Here is a 19,198-nt window from a genome sequence, read left to right as displayed (position 1 = left end):
GTTTTTCTGCACCAGTTTACTCCTATTCTGTAGAGGAAATTCTGAGCTTATGTTACACCAATTCTTTCTTACAACCCTTTCTTCTTCGTTATCTCCTATTTCCCCCCTTTGGCAAAAGTAAAATGACTACATCAGTCCACTCATCTTTGGCCAGTGTGGTCCTTAATAATCAGATTGCAGTGACCACTGAGCCCTCTGCAGACGTGTGTCAGCTTCAGCTCCACCCTAGAAACAGTAACCAACTGCACCTAGCACAGCGGACGGTGCTGGCTGCTGAATTTCTGAAAAACACCCGCAGCTTTAATAGCGTGCATGGCTCTTACTCGCTTCCCTATGTCTCTCTGCTGAATTCTAAAGCAGCTGAGCTTCATTCAATCTGTCGTCTTGGATCAACCAGGCAAACTGGAATAAATCAGGTCATGCGGTATTTGTAAATATACTTTTAAGATCAATCTACAATGAAAGCATGTTTTAGAATGTCTTAAAAAATTTAAGTATGCACACAAATATTTCATCCAAGCTTTACCCTCAAGGCAACAGGTAAGACACACAGACCATTCTGCAAATGTGAAAACCGGGGCAGAGCGACTAACCAACTTGCTTCAGAACAGAAAGCTTTTCAGTGACCACGCCGGAGTCAGAGCCCAGGGGTTCTGTCTGCCAGCCCCGGCTCGTGGCTCGTTGCTCGGACACTGGGAATGACCAGGGGCTCTGGCGCCACGTCTGACCCACCCACTGGGGGGATGGGCCGGGAGCGATCACACCAGCCGACAGGCCTTCAAGTCAAGGGAAGACCACGCTACACACTGGATTTTTCAAATAGAATTTTGTTGACACGTGAATGAGCATTTACGTACACTGTAAATACTTCAAGATCCTAAATAAAGCAAAAACTGGGACTCTTTAAGTACATCTCAGGGACCTGTAATTGGCCTCAGGACTGCTCAGTCGGACTGGCTATGTCAGCTCTGAATTTAGGCGGAATCTATGGGTCACGTTGGAACGTATGAAATCACCGTGTCTGCAGGTCAAGGGACATCTCGTCAGCGACTCTGTCTGGTTATTCATTTTACAATTCCGGGCCAAAGCCTTTCTGGGACGTCCTACCTGCTTCTTTAGGGTTTCACCAGCCGCACTAAGCGGGGAATCCGCAGCTTCTCTCCTCCACGGGCAGCACCTCTGCGCCAGCGGGTAAACTGCCCCCGCCGACTCCCCCACCCGCCGGTCGCCAACGCTCCCCACGGGGCACGGGGGTCAGCGAGCAACCAACCGTAAGACTGTGAAGATCCTCCCTGGCCACCTTGAACTCTCTCAGGAGCGAGGTCTCCGAGTGCTGTGACTTCAAAGCCGGAGGCAATCGCATCCCTGGTACCCAGCGTTCTCCGGTCCAGCGTCAGAAACTACTCCCCGCCCACGCACCTGCCACGAGGGAGACGGGCGGCGACCCCAGTAGCTGAAGGGTCTTCACGGGCACAGTGACCGAAGCTGAGCGCCCGCGGCTCTTCCGTCCTGGGCGTCAGGCAAGGGCGAGCCCAGGACCGGCTCACAGCCTGCGCCCCCCGCCTTGCGGGGCTGCTCTCAGGAGGGCCCAGGCTCGCGGCGACGTTCTCCGGGTGCTACCTTGATTCTTAACCGTGTCACCTTTAACTTGCGCTCTGTAAGTGAAGTCTGATGGGGTGATGACGCACGGGCGTGGGCAGTGCAGACGCCAGGCGGCCGGGCGCACGTCGGAGGGGGGGATGGCGGGGGGTCAGGCACACGCCCACGAGTCCAGAACCAAGGGGGTGCCACAAGGCCCCAAGGCTGGGACCTGGGCCCAGATGGGCGGCGGCGGCGGCGGCAGAGGGCACGGCCATGGGAGGGGGAAGGGCCGGGGCAAGGCCCGGACCGCGGGGGACGCAGCCCGTCTGTCCATCATCAGAGCCCCGCCCCTGTGGAGGCCGCACAACACTTAGCTCTTCGTCCTGAGCCCAGGGCAGTAAATTATCACAGAGTCAGAGCCGACAGTGCACAACGCAATACAGTGCATCACGGACTTATTAGAATTCCTTACAGAGTTTGTTAATATCTCGTTTTGAAAACTGCAGCAACACTGCAAAGCAAATATCCACAGGCACAGAAACAGAAATTGAATGTAGAGATTGCTGCATTGGATAGAAAATACCCACAACTTTCATATGAAGCTTCAGAAGAAGAAATGATTAATAATGCAGCCCATTTTAAAATTAACTTTCCGTATAATTGACGATGTAGTGACACAATGCGTAAACAGGCATTCTGAATTATATGCAGTCCACGAAGACACTTCCAGTTTCTTGTAAGACCTCCATAAGTCACAGGAAATGGCAGAGGAAGCATAAAAATAACTGTGTATAAAGATACATTTAAAATTCCATTCAGACTTAAAATGGATGTGTGTGAAGACCTGAATCTTTAGCAAAACTGTTCCATAAGAATCGTCTGATCCAGATGTACTGAAATTTATGTTTTTTTCGGTTTTTTTTAACATCTTTATTGCAGTCTAATTGCTTTACAATGCTGCTGTATAACAAAGTGAATCAGCTGTATGTATACATATATCCCCATATCTCCTCCCTCTTGCATCTCCCTCCCATCCTCCGTATCCCACCCCTCTAGGTGGTCACACAGCAACAAGCTAATGTCCCTGTGCTATGCGGCTGCTTCCCACTAGCTATCTATTTTACATTTGGCAGTGTATATATGTCCACGCCACTCTCTCACTTCGTCCCAGCTTACCCTTCCCACTCCCCATGTCCTCAGGTCCATTCTCTACGTCTGCGTATTTATTCCTGTCCTGCCCCCAGGTTCTTCAGAACTTTTTTTTTTTTTTTTAAGATTCCATATATATGTGTTAGCATACGGTACTTGTTTTTCTCTTTCTGACTTACTTCACTCTGTATGACAGACTCTAGGTCCATCCACCTCGCTACAAATAACTCAATTTCGTTTCTCTTTATGGCTGAGTAATATTCCATTGTATATATGTGCCACATCTTCTTTATCCATTCATCTGTCAATGGACACTTAGGTTGCTTCCATGTCCTGGCTATTGTAAATAGTGCTGCAGTGAACATTTTGGTACATGACTCTTTCTGAATTATGGTTTTCTCAGGGTATATGCCCAGTAGTGGGATTGCTGGGTCACATGGTAGTTTTATTTTTAGTTTTTTAAGGAACCTCCATACTGTTCCACATAGTGGCTGTATCAATTTACATTCCCACCAACAGTGCAAGAGGGTTCCCTTTTCTCCACACCCTCTCCAGCATTTATTGTTTGTAGATTTTTTTTTAAAATTTATTTTTGGTTGTGTTGGGTCTTCGTTTCTTCTGTCGTGGCCTCTCCCGTTGTGGAGCACAGGCTCCAGACGTGCAGGCTCAGTAGTTGTGGCTCACGGGCTTAGTTGCGCCATGGCACGTGGGATCTTCCCAGACCAGGGCTCAAACCCGTGTCCCCTGCATTGGCAGGCAGATTCTTAACCACTGAACCACCAGGGAAGCCCTGTTTGTAGACTTTTTGATGATGGCCATTCTGAGTGGTGTGAGGTGATACCTCATTGTAGTTTTGATTTGCATTTCTCTAATGATTAGTGATGTTGAGCATCCTTTCATGTGTTTGTTGGCAATCTGTATCTCTTCTTTGGAGAAATGTCTGTTTAGGTCTTCTGCCCATTTTTGGATTGGGTTGTTTGTTTTTTTGATATTGAGCTGCATGAGCTGCTTGTATATTTTGAAGATTAATCCTTTGTCACTTGCAAATATTTTCTCCCATTCTGAGGGTTGTCTTTTCGTCTTGTTTATGGTTTCCTTTGCTGTGCAAAAGCTTTTAAGTTTCATTAGGTCCCACTTGTTTATTTTTGTTTTTATTTCCATTTCTCTAGGAGGTGGGTCAAAAAGGATCTTGCTGTGATTTATGTCATATAGCGTTCTGCTTATGTTTTCCTCTAAGAGTTTTATAGTGTCTGGTCTTACATTTAGGTCTTTAATCCATATTGAGTTTATTTTTGTGTACGGTGTTAGGGAGTGTTCCAATTTCATTCTTTTCCATGTAGCTGTCCAGTTTTTCCAGCACCACTTATTGAACAGGCTGTCTTTTTCCATTGTATATTCTTGCCCCCTTTATCAAAGATAAGGTGACCATATGAGCGTGGGTTTATCTCTGGGCTTTCTATCCTGTTCCATTGATCTATATTTCTGTTTTTGTGCCAGTACCATACTGTCTTGATTACTGTAGCTTTGTAGTAGTGTCTGAAGTCAGGGAGCCTGATTCCTCCAGCTCCGTTTTTCTTCCTCAAGATTGCTTTGGCTCTTTGGGGTCTTTTGTCTTTCCATACATATTGTGAAACTTTTTGCTCTAGTTCTGTGAAAAATGCCATTGGTAGTTTGATACGGATTGCATTGAATCTGTAGATTGCTTTGGGTAGTAGAGTCATTTTCACAATATTGATTCTTCCAATCCAAGAGCATGGTATATCTCTCCATCTGTTTGTATCATCTCTAATTTCTTTCATCAGTGTCTTATAATTTTCTGCATACAGGTCTTTTGTCTCCTTAGGTAGGTTTATTCCTAGGTATTTTATTCTCTTTGTTGCAGTGGTAAATTGGAGTGCTTCCTTAATTTCTCTTTCAGATTTTTCATCATTAGTGTCTAGGAATGCAAGAGATTTCTGTGCATTAATTTTGTATCCTGCTACTTTACCAAATTCATTGATTAGCTCCAGTAGTTTTCTGGTAGCATCTTTAGGATTCTCTATGTATAGTATCATGTCATCTGCAAACAGTGACAGATTTACTTCTTCTTTTCCGATTTGGATTCCTTTTATTTCTTTTTCTTCTCTGATTGCTGTGGCTAACACTTCCAAAACTATGTTGAATAATAGTGGTGAGAGTGGGCAACCTTGTCTTGTTCCTGATCTTAGTGGAAATGGTTTCAGTTTTTCACCATTGAGAATGATGTTGGCTGTGGGTTTGTCATATATGGCCTTTATTATGTTGAGTTAAGTTCCCTCTATGCCCACTTTCTGGAGAGTTTTTTATCATAAATCAGTGTTGAATTTTGTCAAAAGCTTTTTCTGCATCTATTGAGATGATCATATGGTTTTTCTCCTTCCATCTGTTAATATGGTGTATCACATTGATTGACTTGCATATATTGAAGGATCCTTGCATTCCTGGGATAAACCCCACTTGATGATGGTGTATGATCCTTTTAATGTGCTTTTGGATTCTGTTTGCTAGTATTTTGTTGAGGATTTTTGCATCTATGTTCATCAGTGATATTGGTGTGTAATTTTCTTTTTTTGTAGTATCTTTCTCTGGTTTTGGTATCAGGGTGATGGTGGCCTCATAGAATGAGTTTGCGAGTGTTCCTCCCTCTGCTATATTTTGGAAGAGTTTGAGAAGGATAGGTGTTAGCTCTTCTGTAAATGTCTGATAGAATTTGCCTGTGAAGCCATCTGGTCCTGGGCTTTTGTTTGTTGGAAGATTTTTAATCACAGTTTAATTTCAGTGCTTGTGATTGGTCTGTTTATATTTTTTATTTCTTCCTGGTTCAGTCCTGGAAAGATGTACTTTTCTAAGAATTTGTCCATTTCTTCCAGGTTGTCCATTTTATTGGCATATAGTTGCTTGTAGTAATTTATCTCTCATGATCCTTTGTATTTCTGCAGTGTCAGTTGTTACTTCTCCCTTTTCATTTCTAATTTCATTTCTAATTCTATCGATTTCAGTCTTCTCCCTTTTTTTCCTGATGAGTCTGGCTAGTGGTTTATGAATTTTGTTTATCTTCTCAAAGAACCAGCTTTTAGTTTTATTGATCTTTGCTATCGTTTCCTTCATTTCTTTTTCATTTATTTCTGATCTGATCTTTATGACCCTCTTTCCTTCTGGTAACTTTGGGGGTTTTGTTCTTCTTTCTCTAATTGCTTTAGGTGTAATGTTAGATTGTTTATTTAAGATTTTTCTTGTTTCTTGAGGTAGGATTGTATTGCTATAAACTTCCCTCTTAGAACTGCTTCTGCTGCATCCCATAGGTTTTGGGTCGTCATGTTTTCACTGTCATTTGTTTCTAGGTATTTTTTGATTTCCTCTTTAATTTCTTCAGTGATCTCTTGGTTATTTAGTAGCGTATTGTTTAGCCTCTATGTGTTTGTATATTTTACAGTTTTTTTCCCGTAATTGATATCTAGTCTCATAGCGTTGTGGTCAGAAAAGATACTTGATACGATTTCGATTTTCTTAAATTTACGAAGGCTTGATTTGTGACCCAAGATATGATCTATCCTGGAGAATGTTCCATGAGCACTTGAGAAGAAAAAGTATTCTGTTGTTTTTGGATGGAATGTCCTATAAATACCAATTAAGTCCATCTTGTTTAATGTATCATTTAAAGCTTGTGTTTCCTTATTTATTTTCATTTTTGTTGATCTGTCCATTGGTGAAAGTGGGGTGTTAACGTCCCCTACTATGATTGTGTTACTGTCGATTTCCCCTTTTATGGCTGTTAGACTTTGCCTTATGTACTGAGGTGCTCCTATGTTGGGCGCATATTTACAATTGTTATATCTTCTTCTTGGATTGACCCCTTGATCATTATGTAGTGTCCTTTGTCTCTTGTAATACTCTTTGTTTTAATGTCTACTTTGTCTGATATGAGAATTGCTACTCCAGCTTTCTTTTGATTTCCATTTGCATGGAATATCTTTTTCCATCCCCTCACTTTCAGTCTGCATGTGTCCCTAGGTCTGAAGTGGGTCTCTTGTAGACAGCATGTATACAGGTCTTGTTTTTGTATCCATTCAGCCTGTCTATGTGTTTTGGTTGGAGCATTTAATCTGTTTACATTTAAGGTAGTTATCGATATGTATGTTCCTATTACCATTTTCTTAATTGTTTGGGGTTTGTTATTGTAGGTCTTTTCCTTCTCTTGTGTTTCCTGTCTAGAGAAGTTCCTTTACCATTTGTTGTAAAGCTGGTTTGGTGGTGCTGAATTCTCTTAGCTTTTGCTTGTCCGTAAAGGTTTTAATTTCTCCATCAAATCTGAATGAGATCCTTGCTGGGTAGAGCAATCTTGGTTGTAGGTTCTTCCCTTTCATCACTTTAAGTACGTCCTGCCACTCCCTTCTGCTTTGCAGAGTTTCTGCTGAAAAGATCAGCCGTTAATCTTATGGGGATTCCCTTGTGTGTTATTTGTTGTTTTTCCCTTGCTGCTTTTAATATTTTTTCTTTGTACTTAATTTTTGACAGTTTGATTAATATGTGTCTTGGCATGTTTCTCCTTGGATTTATTCTGTATGGGACTCTCTGTGCTTCCTGGACTTGATTGACTATTTCCTTTCCCATATTAGGGAAGTTTTCAACTATAATTTCTTCAAACATTTTCTAAGTCCCTTTCTTTTTCTCTTCTTCTTCTGGGACCCCTATAATTCGAATGTTGGGGTGTTTAATGTTGTTGCAGAGGTCTCTGAGACTGTCCTCATTTCTTCTCATTCTTTTTTCTTTTTTCTGCTCTGCGGTAGTTATTTCCACTATTTTACCTTCCAGGTCCCTTATCCGTTCTTCTGCCTCAGTTATTCTGCGATTGATTCCTTCTAGAGAATTTTTAATTTCATTTATTGTGTTGTTCATCATTGTTTGTTTGCTCTTTAGTTCTTCTAGGTCCTTGTTAAACGTTTCTTGCATTTTCTCCATTCTATTTCCAAGATTTTGGATCATCTTTACTATCATTACTCTGAATTCTTTTTTAGGTAGACTGCCTATTTCCTCTTCATTTGTTTGGTCTGGTGGGTTTTTACTTTGCTCCTTCATCTGCTGTGTGTTTCTCTGTCTTCTCATTTTGCTTAACTTACTGTGTTTGGGGTCTCCTTTTCGCAGGCTGCAGGTTCGTAGTTCCTGTAGTTTTTGGTGTCTGTCCCCAGTGGGTAAGTTTGGTTCAGTGGGTTGTGCAGGCTTCCTGGTGGAGGGGACTGGTGCCTGTGTTCCGGTGGATGAGGCTGGATCTTGTCTTTCTGGCGGGCAGGATCGCGTCTGGTGGTGTGTTTTGGGGTGTCTGTGAACTTATTATGAGTTTAGGCAGCCTCTGTGCTAATGGGTGGGGTTGTGTTCCTGTCTTGCTAGTTGTTTGGCGTCGGGTGTCCAGCACTGTAGCTTGCTGGTCGTTGAGTGGAGCTGGGTCTTAGTGTTGAGATGGAGATCTCTGGGAGAGCTCTCACCCACTGATATTACATGGGGCTGGGAGGTCTCTTGTGGACCAATGTCCTGGACTCGGCTCTCCCACCTCAGAGGCTCAGGCCTGACACCTGGCCAGAGCACTGAGACCCTGTCAGCCCCACGGCTGCTGGTGTTGGGGGGTCTCCTGCAGAGGCAGGGGGTGGCTTGTGGCTCACTGCAGGGACAAGGACTCTGGCAGCAGAAGTTCTGGAAGTACTCCTCGGCGTGAGCCCTCCCAGAGTCTGCCATTAGCCCCAAGAAAGAGCCTGTAGCCTCCAGGGCTGGATCACCTCAGACCAAACAACCCGAAATTTATATTTTTAAGGTTTATTACAAATTTATCTCAATGTTGTTATAACCTATAAAGCTCCAGTAACAGCTGCAATGTGTACAAAGAGCTTTCCCAAAATAAAAAAGTTATGAAAAATTATTTGTCATCTTGCATTTGCCAGGGGTGACTAATGCTGCTTTCAATGATGCCGAATGACGTACACATTTTGATGACCTAAACAAATGAATGTGCAGAAAAGTGAGCCAGGAAAACCTTATGATGAATGAAGATAGTGCGTGAAGTATTACTATTGATTATATTATATAAAACTATTACACCAAAACATTTTAGTGATTTATAACTTTGTGATAATAGTCACGTATCACTATTATTTCTATTATATTTTGTAAGTAAAATATTTTTAATGGAAAAGCCTTACATTCATTTTATAGATTACTCTGAAAATGCCTGAAGCCCTGGAACATAACGTTTCTTTAAAAAACAAAGAAAACTAATACGTGATGTTAATTTTGGGAGAAGGGGGCCAGCAGCCTGATGCCCTGCACACGCCTTGGCCCCCCCAGTTTCTCAGCCTGTGCTTTCAGGACCCCCCCTTCACGAAGGCTGCCCAAACCCCAAGACCTCCCACAAGGCTGCGTCCCTCCCCCGAGCCGCACACCCCCAGCCTCTCTGAGCCTTTAGCACTTAGCTCCTTTACACCACTGCTTATGTGAGCATTGTCTCTGCGAGCTCCTGAAATGCAGGCCTGCAGCCGACTCTTTACCCCTTCACAGAGCTGACACATGCCGATCTCTATTCACTTACTGAGGCAACCAACTGTCATGTGGGTTTTTAATAGTTACAACCTATCTTAATTCCCTTTTAAGTTTTTGGGTTGTAGGAAGAAGAGGTAGGAAGGTACTGATGTAACATCATCATAAGCCAAAAATGTGCGTTTTGCAACATAACTAAACTTTAGATCTGAAAACCAACTGAAATGAAGGCAGAGAATATCTCGATGCTGTCTCTATTCATAATCAGACTGCTGACTGTTTAAGAATTTGTTTCACCAAAAACAAACCCTCCTTGAGTTCATATATTTTCAAAGACCACACTGGTGTCACCGTAGCCAAGGAAAGATTTATTCCAGCCTTCTAACTTACAAACGCTACACCTGGAAGGGAGCCAGTGCAAAGAGAGCACACACTCACTTTAAATCAATGCCAAATCTACCCAGGTAGTCCCAGTGTCCCTCCCGGAACCTCTCACCTGTGAACTTCCAGGCTGAGCTGAAGCCGAGCGGAAAGCTCCGGCCCGTCTGTGCCGACAGCAGGTGAGCGCGCCGTCCGCCAGCATCCCCGGGCCGCCCGCCCCAGCGCCCTGCACGGCCGGGGGAACCCAGCTCACCTCCTGGGAATGATGCCGTTTTCCAAGCTCGTGGTCTGGCTCCGAAGCCAGCGGCGCTGGTAACTGCTGGAGGAGGACGTGGAGGAGCTTGGAGACGGGAAGGGGGTGACGAGAAGGCTGCTCAGGGAGGCTGCGGGAAGAAGATCGGGAAGTTGAGAGCTGGGCTCCAGGAGCCCACGTGCACCGACGTGAAGAACATCCATACGAGCCCAGGGACCTAAGCGTTCAGGCTCTACCGGCCACAGCCAGCAGGGGGAGCCGCTCGAAGGCTGCGGTACAGCCAAGAAAACACCCTTTAAAACGAACAGGGGTCGCCCACACGGCAAGGGCATCGGTGACCAGGCACCAGCCCCACGTTCCAAACGTAACAGACATTACTCATCCAATCAGAGGGCAGCCTGCAGACCTCGGATACAACGAAGAGTCCACGGAAGTACTGCTAACTGCTGCCCGGGAACCGGTGCCGCACACGGAGCCGACTCACGCGCGTGTCCCCCCGTGACTGCTTCGTCCCCCCCGTGTTTCGAGGTGAAATCCAGGCAGAAGGGGACTTGCCCCGCAAAGCACCCTCTCCCGCCGCCACCTCCAGATACACGGCACTTCCCGCTCCCGCCCCTCGCCACCCCCTCGGCTCTGCAGGTGGCACATCTGGTCCTAGACGTGTTTTCTGCCCGGGCGACTCGGCTGCCCTCAGCCTCTCTGCTGCCTCCTGCCCCGTCACGGCGCGTCCCTGCGTGTGGCCGACGCACAGCCCCACCGGTCCCCGTCAGGCAGGCAAAGGGCTTCTTTCAAACCCCGGCTGCTTGGAGGAGCTCTACGGGTTTGGAAGAACAGAGGGAGAAGACACATGTTTTCCCCTTTACCCCCCAGGGTTGAGGAATCAGGACACGGAAATGTTACTCAGTCACGGGCAGAAGGGAGTGGAATGTGCCAGTCGGCTGGCTGACGCTTGCACAGGCGGATCACAGGGCACCGGGCTGACTTCAGGAAGTGCAGTATACCATGCTCATGGGCACCCCTCGGAAGGCAGCTTCTCCACGTGAACCGTCGTACTTTTATTCACACTTGTACAGGCAGATGGAAATAAGCTGAGTCCCCGACATGAGTTCTGAAGTCCTTGACTTGCTTGGCTGCGAGTCAAGTGTCTACAACGTGCCAGGCGCTGCGCAGCGCACAGGGATCCCACAGAGCTGAACGGCTGTGAGACCAGGGAACGCCCAGCCACGAGGGGAGACGCTAACAACTCGGGCTTCCTTCTGTCCACCGCAGAGGTGCTGCGAGCACCCACAAGATGCTTTTCTTCTGAGCCCGTCAACACGCACAGGAAACGTGTCCAGGAGCCCTTACTCATCTGTGATTCCTTGTACCCAGGACAGCGCCTGAGACACAACGGACAATTTACAAATGTTGGCTGAGCGTACGGCATTTCTGCACCGAAGTGTTACCAGGTGAGGCTGGCTTGGTTTCAGCCTTGAGGCTGGACTTAAACCTCCAAAATCAAATCCCCGTTTCAAATATCAGCGAGTAGGTAATTTTACTGAGAATTTTGAAGGGAGATAGAAGAGAGTTTTTCCTCAAAGTCACACAATACTACTTAATAAAAAAAATCCTAATTAGACATGTCTGCCTCACCCCCAAGTTTTCAAAATCCCTTATAAGACCAGAAGGTCCTCACTCCCTAGTCCCAAATCTTCAGGGTCCCCTGTCTCTCGCCCAGTTCTTATGCTGGGCACATCAGCTTCTTCTTGGCCAGCCTCGGGGATACAAGATTGTTATTCAATAAATATAACAAATGTGGCTTCACGGCCTGACTCAGGGCTACCCGGCCGACTCCTTCCCTTCACCTCGACTGTAGCAAACTGGCCCAACTGTGGAAGCCACCACGGTAACTGAGCTCTCCTACGACAGAGGGCCCTCGGGAGTGCCAACCCAGACAGCGCGTGGCACCCCCGGGGCACACGGCGCACGAGGGGCACGCGGTCAGCACCCACGACGTTCCTCCCTGACGCGGGCGGAAGACAGGTGCGGGGAAGGGGCTGGCGGAGGGCGACAGAGACCCTCGGTGTCTTGTCTTTCTGCCGGGGAACCGTACTGTGTGCTCTCAGACTCCTCATCCGGATCAAGCTCCTCTCTGTAGAGGATGATTCAAAAAGCAAAAACCAAACAAACAAAGAAGCTTTTCTAAACTTACTTCTTTACTGAACTACTGGGGAAAAAAAGACACTTAAGTCACCCTTCAGATGTGACTTGTGTGTTCAGAGTTTTGGGGCAGCCGTCATGCGGCCAGTTCATCATGAAGATGAACTGGTGTCAGCTGTGACTTCAGAGCTTCTGCTGGCCTGGTACTGACAGCTGCAAACATTCCCCACCTCCAAAGGTGCCGGCCTAGGTAACCTTGGCAACGAGTGACGTCTGGGGGACGGAAGGTCAGGGGAACTGCACACAAGCCCCGCGCTCGCGTTTCACAAAGGCGTTTCCCACAGGAGCACTGGGGTAAGCACCCTGGCGCTGCTGTGTGTGTGCCCTGCAATGAAGCCATCCACTGAACGCTCGGCAGGCCGGGAGCCGGCGTCCCGCCATCGGAGGTGGTTTGCAGATAAGCCGGGCGGGGAGGGTGGGACGGTCCACGGGCTCACAGAGAGCGGGCAACGGAGAAATCAGTAGCACTCACGCGTCACTGAATACAGGTGCAGGCGTCGCCGACAGCAGTACGCCCAGAGACACGCAGACACACAGCCGGCACAAACCCACGCATCTGGTGTCCAGACCCTGGGATCTAATTCCGTCTCCAGTGAAAGGATAGGGCAACATGGAGACACGACTGATTCTAGGGATGGGGCAGGACATATACGAGGCACGTCTGGAGCATCCTGTAGTGCCAGAAAGCGAGGAAGCGCTACACACACACACACACACACACACACAGAGTGGGACACGTTAAACAAACACAGGAGCCAATGGAAAGCACTCCACGGCTTCCGTGGCCAAAGCTGGAGCCACGTGAGTGACAAAATAAAGCAGTAGTGGGGTGAGCTGAAGTGTAAAGCAAGCATTCTGAGTCCATATTGACATGAACGACTGACGACAGGACGCATGAGGAAGGAGGACAGCCGGCCACGCAGCAGAGCTCCGAGTAGCTGACGCAGGGCCCTGCCCGCAGGAGACGGGGAGAGCCAGACAGACCCTGTGCCAGCCAGGTGACCAAGGCCGCCACCAGCGGTCATAACTTACGTTGACAGCACATGCCCTTGGTCGGGGGCGATGAAAATGTCACCGAACCTCCGTGACCTCTCTTCCAAAACCCGGTCCACTCACGGGCGAAGCATCACACAAATGCCGACAGCTGGCGTTCTACGCAGTACCCGGCTGCTACTTCTGGAGACCGTCAAGGTCGTCACAAAACGCAGAAAGCCTGAGGAACTGCCAGAGCCGAGCAGAGCCAAACGGACGTGACAACTAACCGCCCCGCCTTACGGGCTGAGCTGTTAGCGACAGGGAGGCTACACCGGAGTTCCCTACTGCCGCGTCGCCTGCTCTGCAAACCTGCAACTGTTCTGAAAGATAAATCTATTCAAGACGTTTCCCCAGCTCTCAACTCTTCAGACGGGAAGTTACAAATTACAGAAAACAGGAATAAACGACGCCTGTAAGTTCTCTCCATCTTCCGCTGCTAATGCAGGTCAAACAGCCGGAGTCGCTGCCCTGCTCCGGGACGAGGACCCTGGGCCACACAGTGCGGGCGACGTGCGGAGCGCAGGCCGGAGGAAGCGACCCCGGGGGCGGCACGAGCGGCCTTTGGTGGAGGGCGACCCTCCCAGGGCTGCCGCGGGGATTTCAGAGCAGCTCGCAGGACGGAAGGGGAGCAGCAGCCCCCATCTGCCCGGACCCCCAACAGGAGGGCGGGAGCCTCCAAGGAGAGACGGCGGGTTCAGGGGCCCAGCTGCCGACAAGCCAGAGCTCACATTTGCATCAGGTTCACGTCTGCCCCCTCCTCCCGAGAAAGCGTTCAGATCCGGCTGCTACTGACCTTTCACTTCAGTACAAACGCGGCCCTCAACTGTCCCGCTTCTCAAAGGGCGAGGGACACTCGTCTTGGGAGCAATTCAGAGTTGGAATGAACAGGCTGGGACCTGGGACCCTGTGCTGCAGGGCTGGCACCTGGACCCACCTCTCCTCCACCCACAGATACAAAGAAACTATAAGGAACTAAAAATAACTGGGTGCAGGTGCAGTTGGGGCACATTATGGACAAAAGATACAAAGAGACCAAAAACCCAACCGCCACTTCTGAGGAGCCGGGAGCAAAAGCAGGGAGCTGCACACGCCGCCTGCACTCAGCACCACCTGAGGGGCGGGCAGACCACCTAAGCCACCCCTCTGGCCCGACCCCTGGACACACCCCTGCCCTCACCCCTTATAAGGAACCAGCTCGCCCCCCCCTCAGGGAGTGAGCCAGCCAGCAAGGGAACCTGTCCTTTGTTCTCCTTCCCTCGTGCTGCACCAGGGGCCCCAGGACAGCCTTGCCTCAGTTTCTCCTCTGGCCCCTAGTCAATTTCTATTGATCAAGGAGGCCCAGAACCCCGGTCAGTCACAACGTGACATGAGGAGAGGACGGGTACAGGAGACAAAATCTGGCGCATCACGACTCCAGGACAGAAGAAAGAGCGAGCAGGTCGGCGGGCAGCCCCCGTGGTCACAGCCAGAGGGGTTCCCGGGGACACTATCCTTCCCCGGGTTGGACGCTCAGGACTCAGCCGGTCCCGGGGCCACTGGCTCAGGGAGGCTCCCCTCTTTCCAGCGGGGCGCTGCCCGACGTACGCTCGGCTCGCGGGAGCCGGCCCGGTGCGCGTCCCACCCACACCTCCGAGGGCTCGCCCCACGGGCGCCGCCGGCCAGAGGGAAGCACGTACCTGAGCGGGCGATGCCGCTGTCCCTGTCTTCGCTCTGCCCTCTGCTTGGCATGTCCACCGGCGTGCTGTGCACTGCAGGAAGCAAGGAGACCGGGTCACGGGGCTCGCAGAGGCGGGCCGCTCCGACCGCCTGCACCCGCTTTGCGACTGCTGCGGTGACCGCACCAGCGCGCACAGGGAGGGCTGGGAAAGCAGAATGCGGTTCAGGAGAGACGCGCGAAGGCGCGGGCAGAGGCCAGCGGCGCCCTGCCCGTGCCTGGCCCCCGGCAGCTCTGCAGAGGCTCTTCCGAGGGACGCTCGCCTCTAAAAGAAGCCGAGCCTGCAACTGTGAGGACACTTCATGCGACAAGCCGGCGTCCTCGAGCAGATACTTTCAGCCGTTTCCCTCGTGAGTAGCGGTTAAATAGCATTCAAGTGTTTTCAGTACTTTCAGCCGTTTCCCTCGTGAGTAGCGGTTAAATAGCATTCAAGTATTTTCAGTGGTTTCAATGCACTGAAATACTGCAAAATATTAAGTGCTTTCACAATGCTTTATAATCAGTTTCAGTAGTAACTACAGGCAACCTCGAGAAGAGAAAGGCTTGAAAACCGTTTCAGGAATTTAAAAAACCCTTCTGTGTTTTATAACCCCTCTCTTGGCAGATAGAAACACTTGTATTCACTTTCAAATATCTCTTCCTCTGCCTCTTTTCCATACACACCCGTACACAATACTACTGTAGAGCTGCTAAGAAAACACTCTAAAGGACTGCAGACTTCTCTAGGAATGCTTCACGTTGGTCTCAACTGTGTACTTGTTGAGCTACACAGTAGCTCACATGTCGCTACCGTAAGCTTTACGGTGCACGAGAAGCCCGCTGCTCTGCCTGATTAGTACACTTGCCAGCTATTTTGTGAAGCGTGTTAATTTTCACAATTTTAACGAGAGTATATAAATATGTTATCCTCACCGGAAGTAGGCAGGAGGGTGTCAGTCAGTTAACTAGGGTGCCTAGCATATTTCGGCTACGGTGAAAAACAGAATGCAGAACACCGTCTGCGGTAAACACAACCCCTAATGTTCGCGATGAGGGCTCCCATGCTAGTTAATCACGCCAGCCTGCGGCAGACAGTCGACAGCCTGGGCTAGAAGGCCGGGCCGGTCTCAGAACGTACCTACCCAGAGATGGAGGTGCCTACACCTGTAAAGAAGCTGGAAAGTACATTTGAGCTACTTCAATGCTACGGACAGAGACAGGGAGAGGCCGGTCTTCCATGCTCTTGTTAGGGGGACTTTTGAAGACACAGTGCAGGTAAGGGTGCAGGTGAAAAATGGATCAAAGATACCACGGCAAAGAGAAACAGTTCACGGCAGCAGAAGAGGCCGAGGAAAATGGGAAGATGTTATCCTCTTAGAAACACGAAGGGCTCATTTCAGATCCAAATTGGCTTACGCCGCGGGGGCATGAGCAGAGACGTTTCCAACAGGGGTTCTGGGGTGGAGGTTTCAGAACGCCAGGCGCTCGGCAGCATTTGGAACGAAACATCTCACGAGCCCCTTGGATTTCTAGAGAGGCGCCCAACAGATTTGTTTCTAAGAACCTGCCCGCGATTTACTAACGTGTGGGGGTCGCCCCGTGCTCAGCACTCCACACCAACCTGCGAAGGAAGAGGCGCTGCGGCTGAGCCGGAGCGGTCCTCCTTCGGCCGCCCCCGGGGGCAGCTCGCTGCCGCATCCCTGCAGCACACCTGGGGCGGGGACACACACGGGGGGCGGACAAAGTACACACACAGAAATAAACACAGATTAAAGATAATGCCCAAAACAAAACAACACCACAAACTCAAAGAAAGCAAAACGCACACCCACGACGGCGGGACCCGGAAAGCAAGACCCCGCTTACGTGGCGGAGTTTACCTAGGTTACTTGCAGTACGACAGGGACCCAGGTTATTCTGATTTGTGTTCAGTTTCCCCAGGTTAGGATCTTGGTTGATGTATTCGAAGCTGTCTTGCAAGCTAAGTCCAGAGAGGGAAGGAAGGGAGAGAGAGGAGAAAAACATCAAGGGACGAACAAGGCTGTCTGCTAACAGACAACTGTTAATAAAGTCTCACGTCTACCGAAGAGACTTAAACTTCAGGGGAATTTGTTGCGGGAAGAGACAAGAGAGGCTTTGGGAGGTAGTTCAACCTATAAAACTAAATGACACATTCCAAACAATGTCACAGTATTATGTAATGAGGGACACCGAATTCTAAAATCTTCCTCTGGGGACTGACACCTAGGCTATGTATGGCTATTCATTTCAAGGGTAATTTTACATAAGCCCTCAAAATGCAATTCATTTTAACTCCTAGTTAACATTCATGAGCAATTCAGCAACCTTTTTCAGGAGGAGCATATAACAGAAATTATGATTCTTACAGGAGAGTTTGATTTCACAACTTCTTAAAAGTTAGAATTACTTATAAACATACGTGAGAGAAGCAGCTTTTAATAATTTATTGTATGTGTTAACAAATGAAATAAAGATTTTGAGGATAATATAGCATAATGAAGCCAAAATAATTTTTACTTTAATCTGAGCTTGATATTTTATTAGAGGGAGTTAGTATGATAAATGTTCAGGTAATATCAAGGGTCAGAAAAATAATACCTCACAAAGAAATAAATATCAATTCCTATACTGGCTTAAGTCATGACAATCCGGCGTTAAATGCTCAAAAAAGTAAATTCATTATTCTGTTGAAAAGTAAGCAGACTTACTCAAAGGTACCCAAATTTGCAGAGGAACGTACTTTTAATTTCCTAGGATTGTAAAAAAATAACAGCCTTCATTTGACCCCTAAGAATACCCCTTTAATTTACAATAAACATTTCTTCTAAACTTACCCAAGTGTAATAAATGTTCTGTTGTTTTATTCAAAAAAGAAGTATATGAAATATTTCTGCTTGAAAAATTCAAAATATACGAACAATTGGGCCACAGTAAGAATTAAGTTAGACATTTAAGTATTCTCTGTCTACACAGAAGTGTAAAATTAAGAGGGGGAAAAAAACTCGGGAGTGAAAATCAAAATATTGCCTAGCCTGAGTCCCCACGGACCACAGGGGTTACACGGATGGCTCAGACAGATGATCCCTCCTGCCATTCAGGTGCCTCTCAGCTTGGGAAACTCACCCTGTGCCTCATTCCTTCAGAAATAAATAAACGAGCAGGCTGACAGGTGAGATTTTTTGGTTTAGTTTTGTTTTGCTTTTGTTTTGGTTTTGGCCGTGCCACATGTGGGATCTTAGTTCCCCGACCAGGGATCGAACCCGGGCCTCGGCAGTGGAAGCGTGGAGTCCCAACCACCGGACCGCCAGGGGATTCCCGAGATTTATTTTCATAAGATGAAATACTATCCTTTTCCCCTTCACTTTTCATTTTCCAGGGAATGAGAACGAGGTGACTGGCAGTAGGAACAGAGTGGGTTAACAGGTGAAGACCCCCAATATATGTATGTAGACCCATCCCTTGTCTTTAAGGCCACCTGATAAGGTCCAAGGCCTTTTCATACTCACTATGCATTGGACAAAGGCCACCTTGAAAACCCCTTTGTTAATGTGGACTCATCCTGCTTCTCACCTCGAAAAGCCTTATGGCCCTCAAAGAACGACTCTATCCAGAAACAGCCACGTGGAAAATTGCGGGGATGGGGAGGGGAGGGGGAAAATCCCGCACTTACTTATTTGTACTCCCACAGAAGCTGCCCATTCTGGCGGAGAAGACTTTACTAACCATCAGCTGTGGCGGAGAACTGGAGAAAAAAACAAAGGGACAGAAGAAGGAGAGATGCATGGGTTTTTTTTTGTTTGTTTGTTTGTTTTTAACTTTTTCTGAAGCTTTTATTCATTGCTATATCTTATTTTACAGAAAATGAGACGTGCATTTTTCAAATCACTGTATCAGTGGGGTGTCTAGATTTTTTTCTAATTTTATCATTTTAAAATCCCAAGAATGTTAAAACCCTGAGAGAGAGCTATGGAGACATTGCCGGGGCCATTTTCCTTGGGAGGAAATATTTCAGATGAACAAACTTGGCTTAGCAGAAATATTGCAAAGCAGAAGTTCGTTTTTTTCTCAGGTTACATTTTTCACCTGCCACGTGGCACAGATGAACAGATAGAAGGTTATAAGCGCAGGATTGGGAAAAGGCTTCCTTTCACACATCGTATAGCCTGTGCCTCCAGCGAGTTAAATTCTATTCTGACATGCAGATAAGGAACGTGTTCTTTAATGTCGTCACATTCTGCTTTTTGCAGAAACGTTCATTCTAGACACCATTCCCTAGAAACAAAAATAAAACTCGGCAGGCGTTCAATGATTTAAAAAAATAGGAAAAAATATGTATCTCAATACAA

At 47.7% G+C, this 19,198-nt stretch overlaps 1 protein-coding gene across 4 annotated transcripts in view; it reads right to left on the bottom strand.

Annotated features, from left to right (window-relative positions):
• FNIP2 (folliculin interacting protein 2) overlaps positions 1-19,198 on the bottom strand; it is a 118,577-nt gene that overhangs the window by 35,840 nt on the left and 63,539 nt on the right. For 2 of the 4 annotated variants that reach the window (XM_059922364.1, XM_059922363.1), the window contains exons 5-8: positions 18,523-18,594; positions 16,712-16,812; positions 14,815-14,886; positions 9,905-10,034 (exon numbers count right to left, since the gene is read on the bottom strand). In XM_059922364.1, coding sequence (XP_059778347.1) covers positions 9,905-10,034; positions 14,815-14,886; positions 16,712-16,812; positions 18,523-18,594 — 375 coding nt within the window. Of the gene's footprint in view, positions 1-9,904; positions 10,035-14,814; positions 14,887-16,414; positions 16,543-16,711; positions 16,813-18,522; positions 18,595-19,198 lie in introns of those variants that run through there. The other 2 variants (XM_059922361.1, XM_059922365.1) reach the window with 2 other exon arrangements.

The sequence above is a fragment of the Balaenoptera ricei genome, chromosome 5, assembly GCF_028023285.1.
Source record: "Balaenoptera ricei isolate mBalRic1 chromosome 5, mBalRic1.hap2, whole genome shotgun sequence".
NCBI lineage: Eukaryota > Metazoa > Chordata > Mammalia > Artiodactyla > Balaenopteridae > Balaenoptera > Balaenoptera ricei.
The sequence above is the reverse complement of the archived record's forward strand: the minus strand, read 5'-3'. Positions and strand labels throughout refer to the sequence as shown.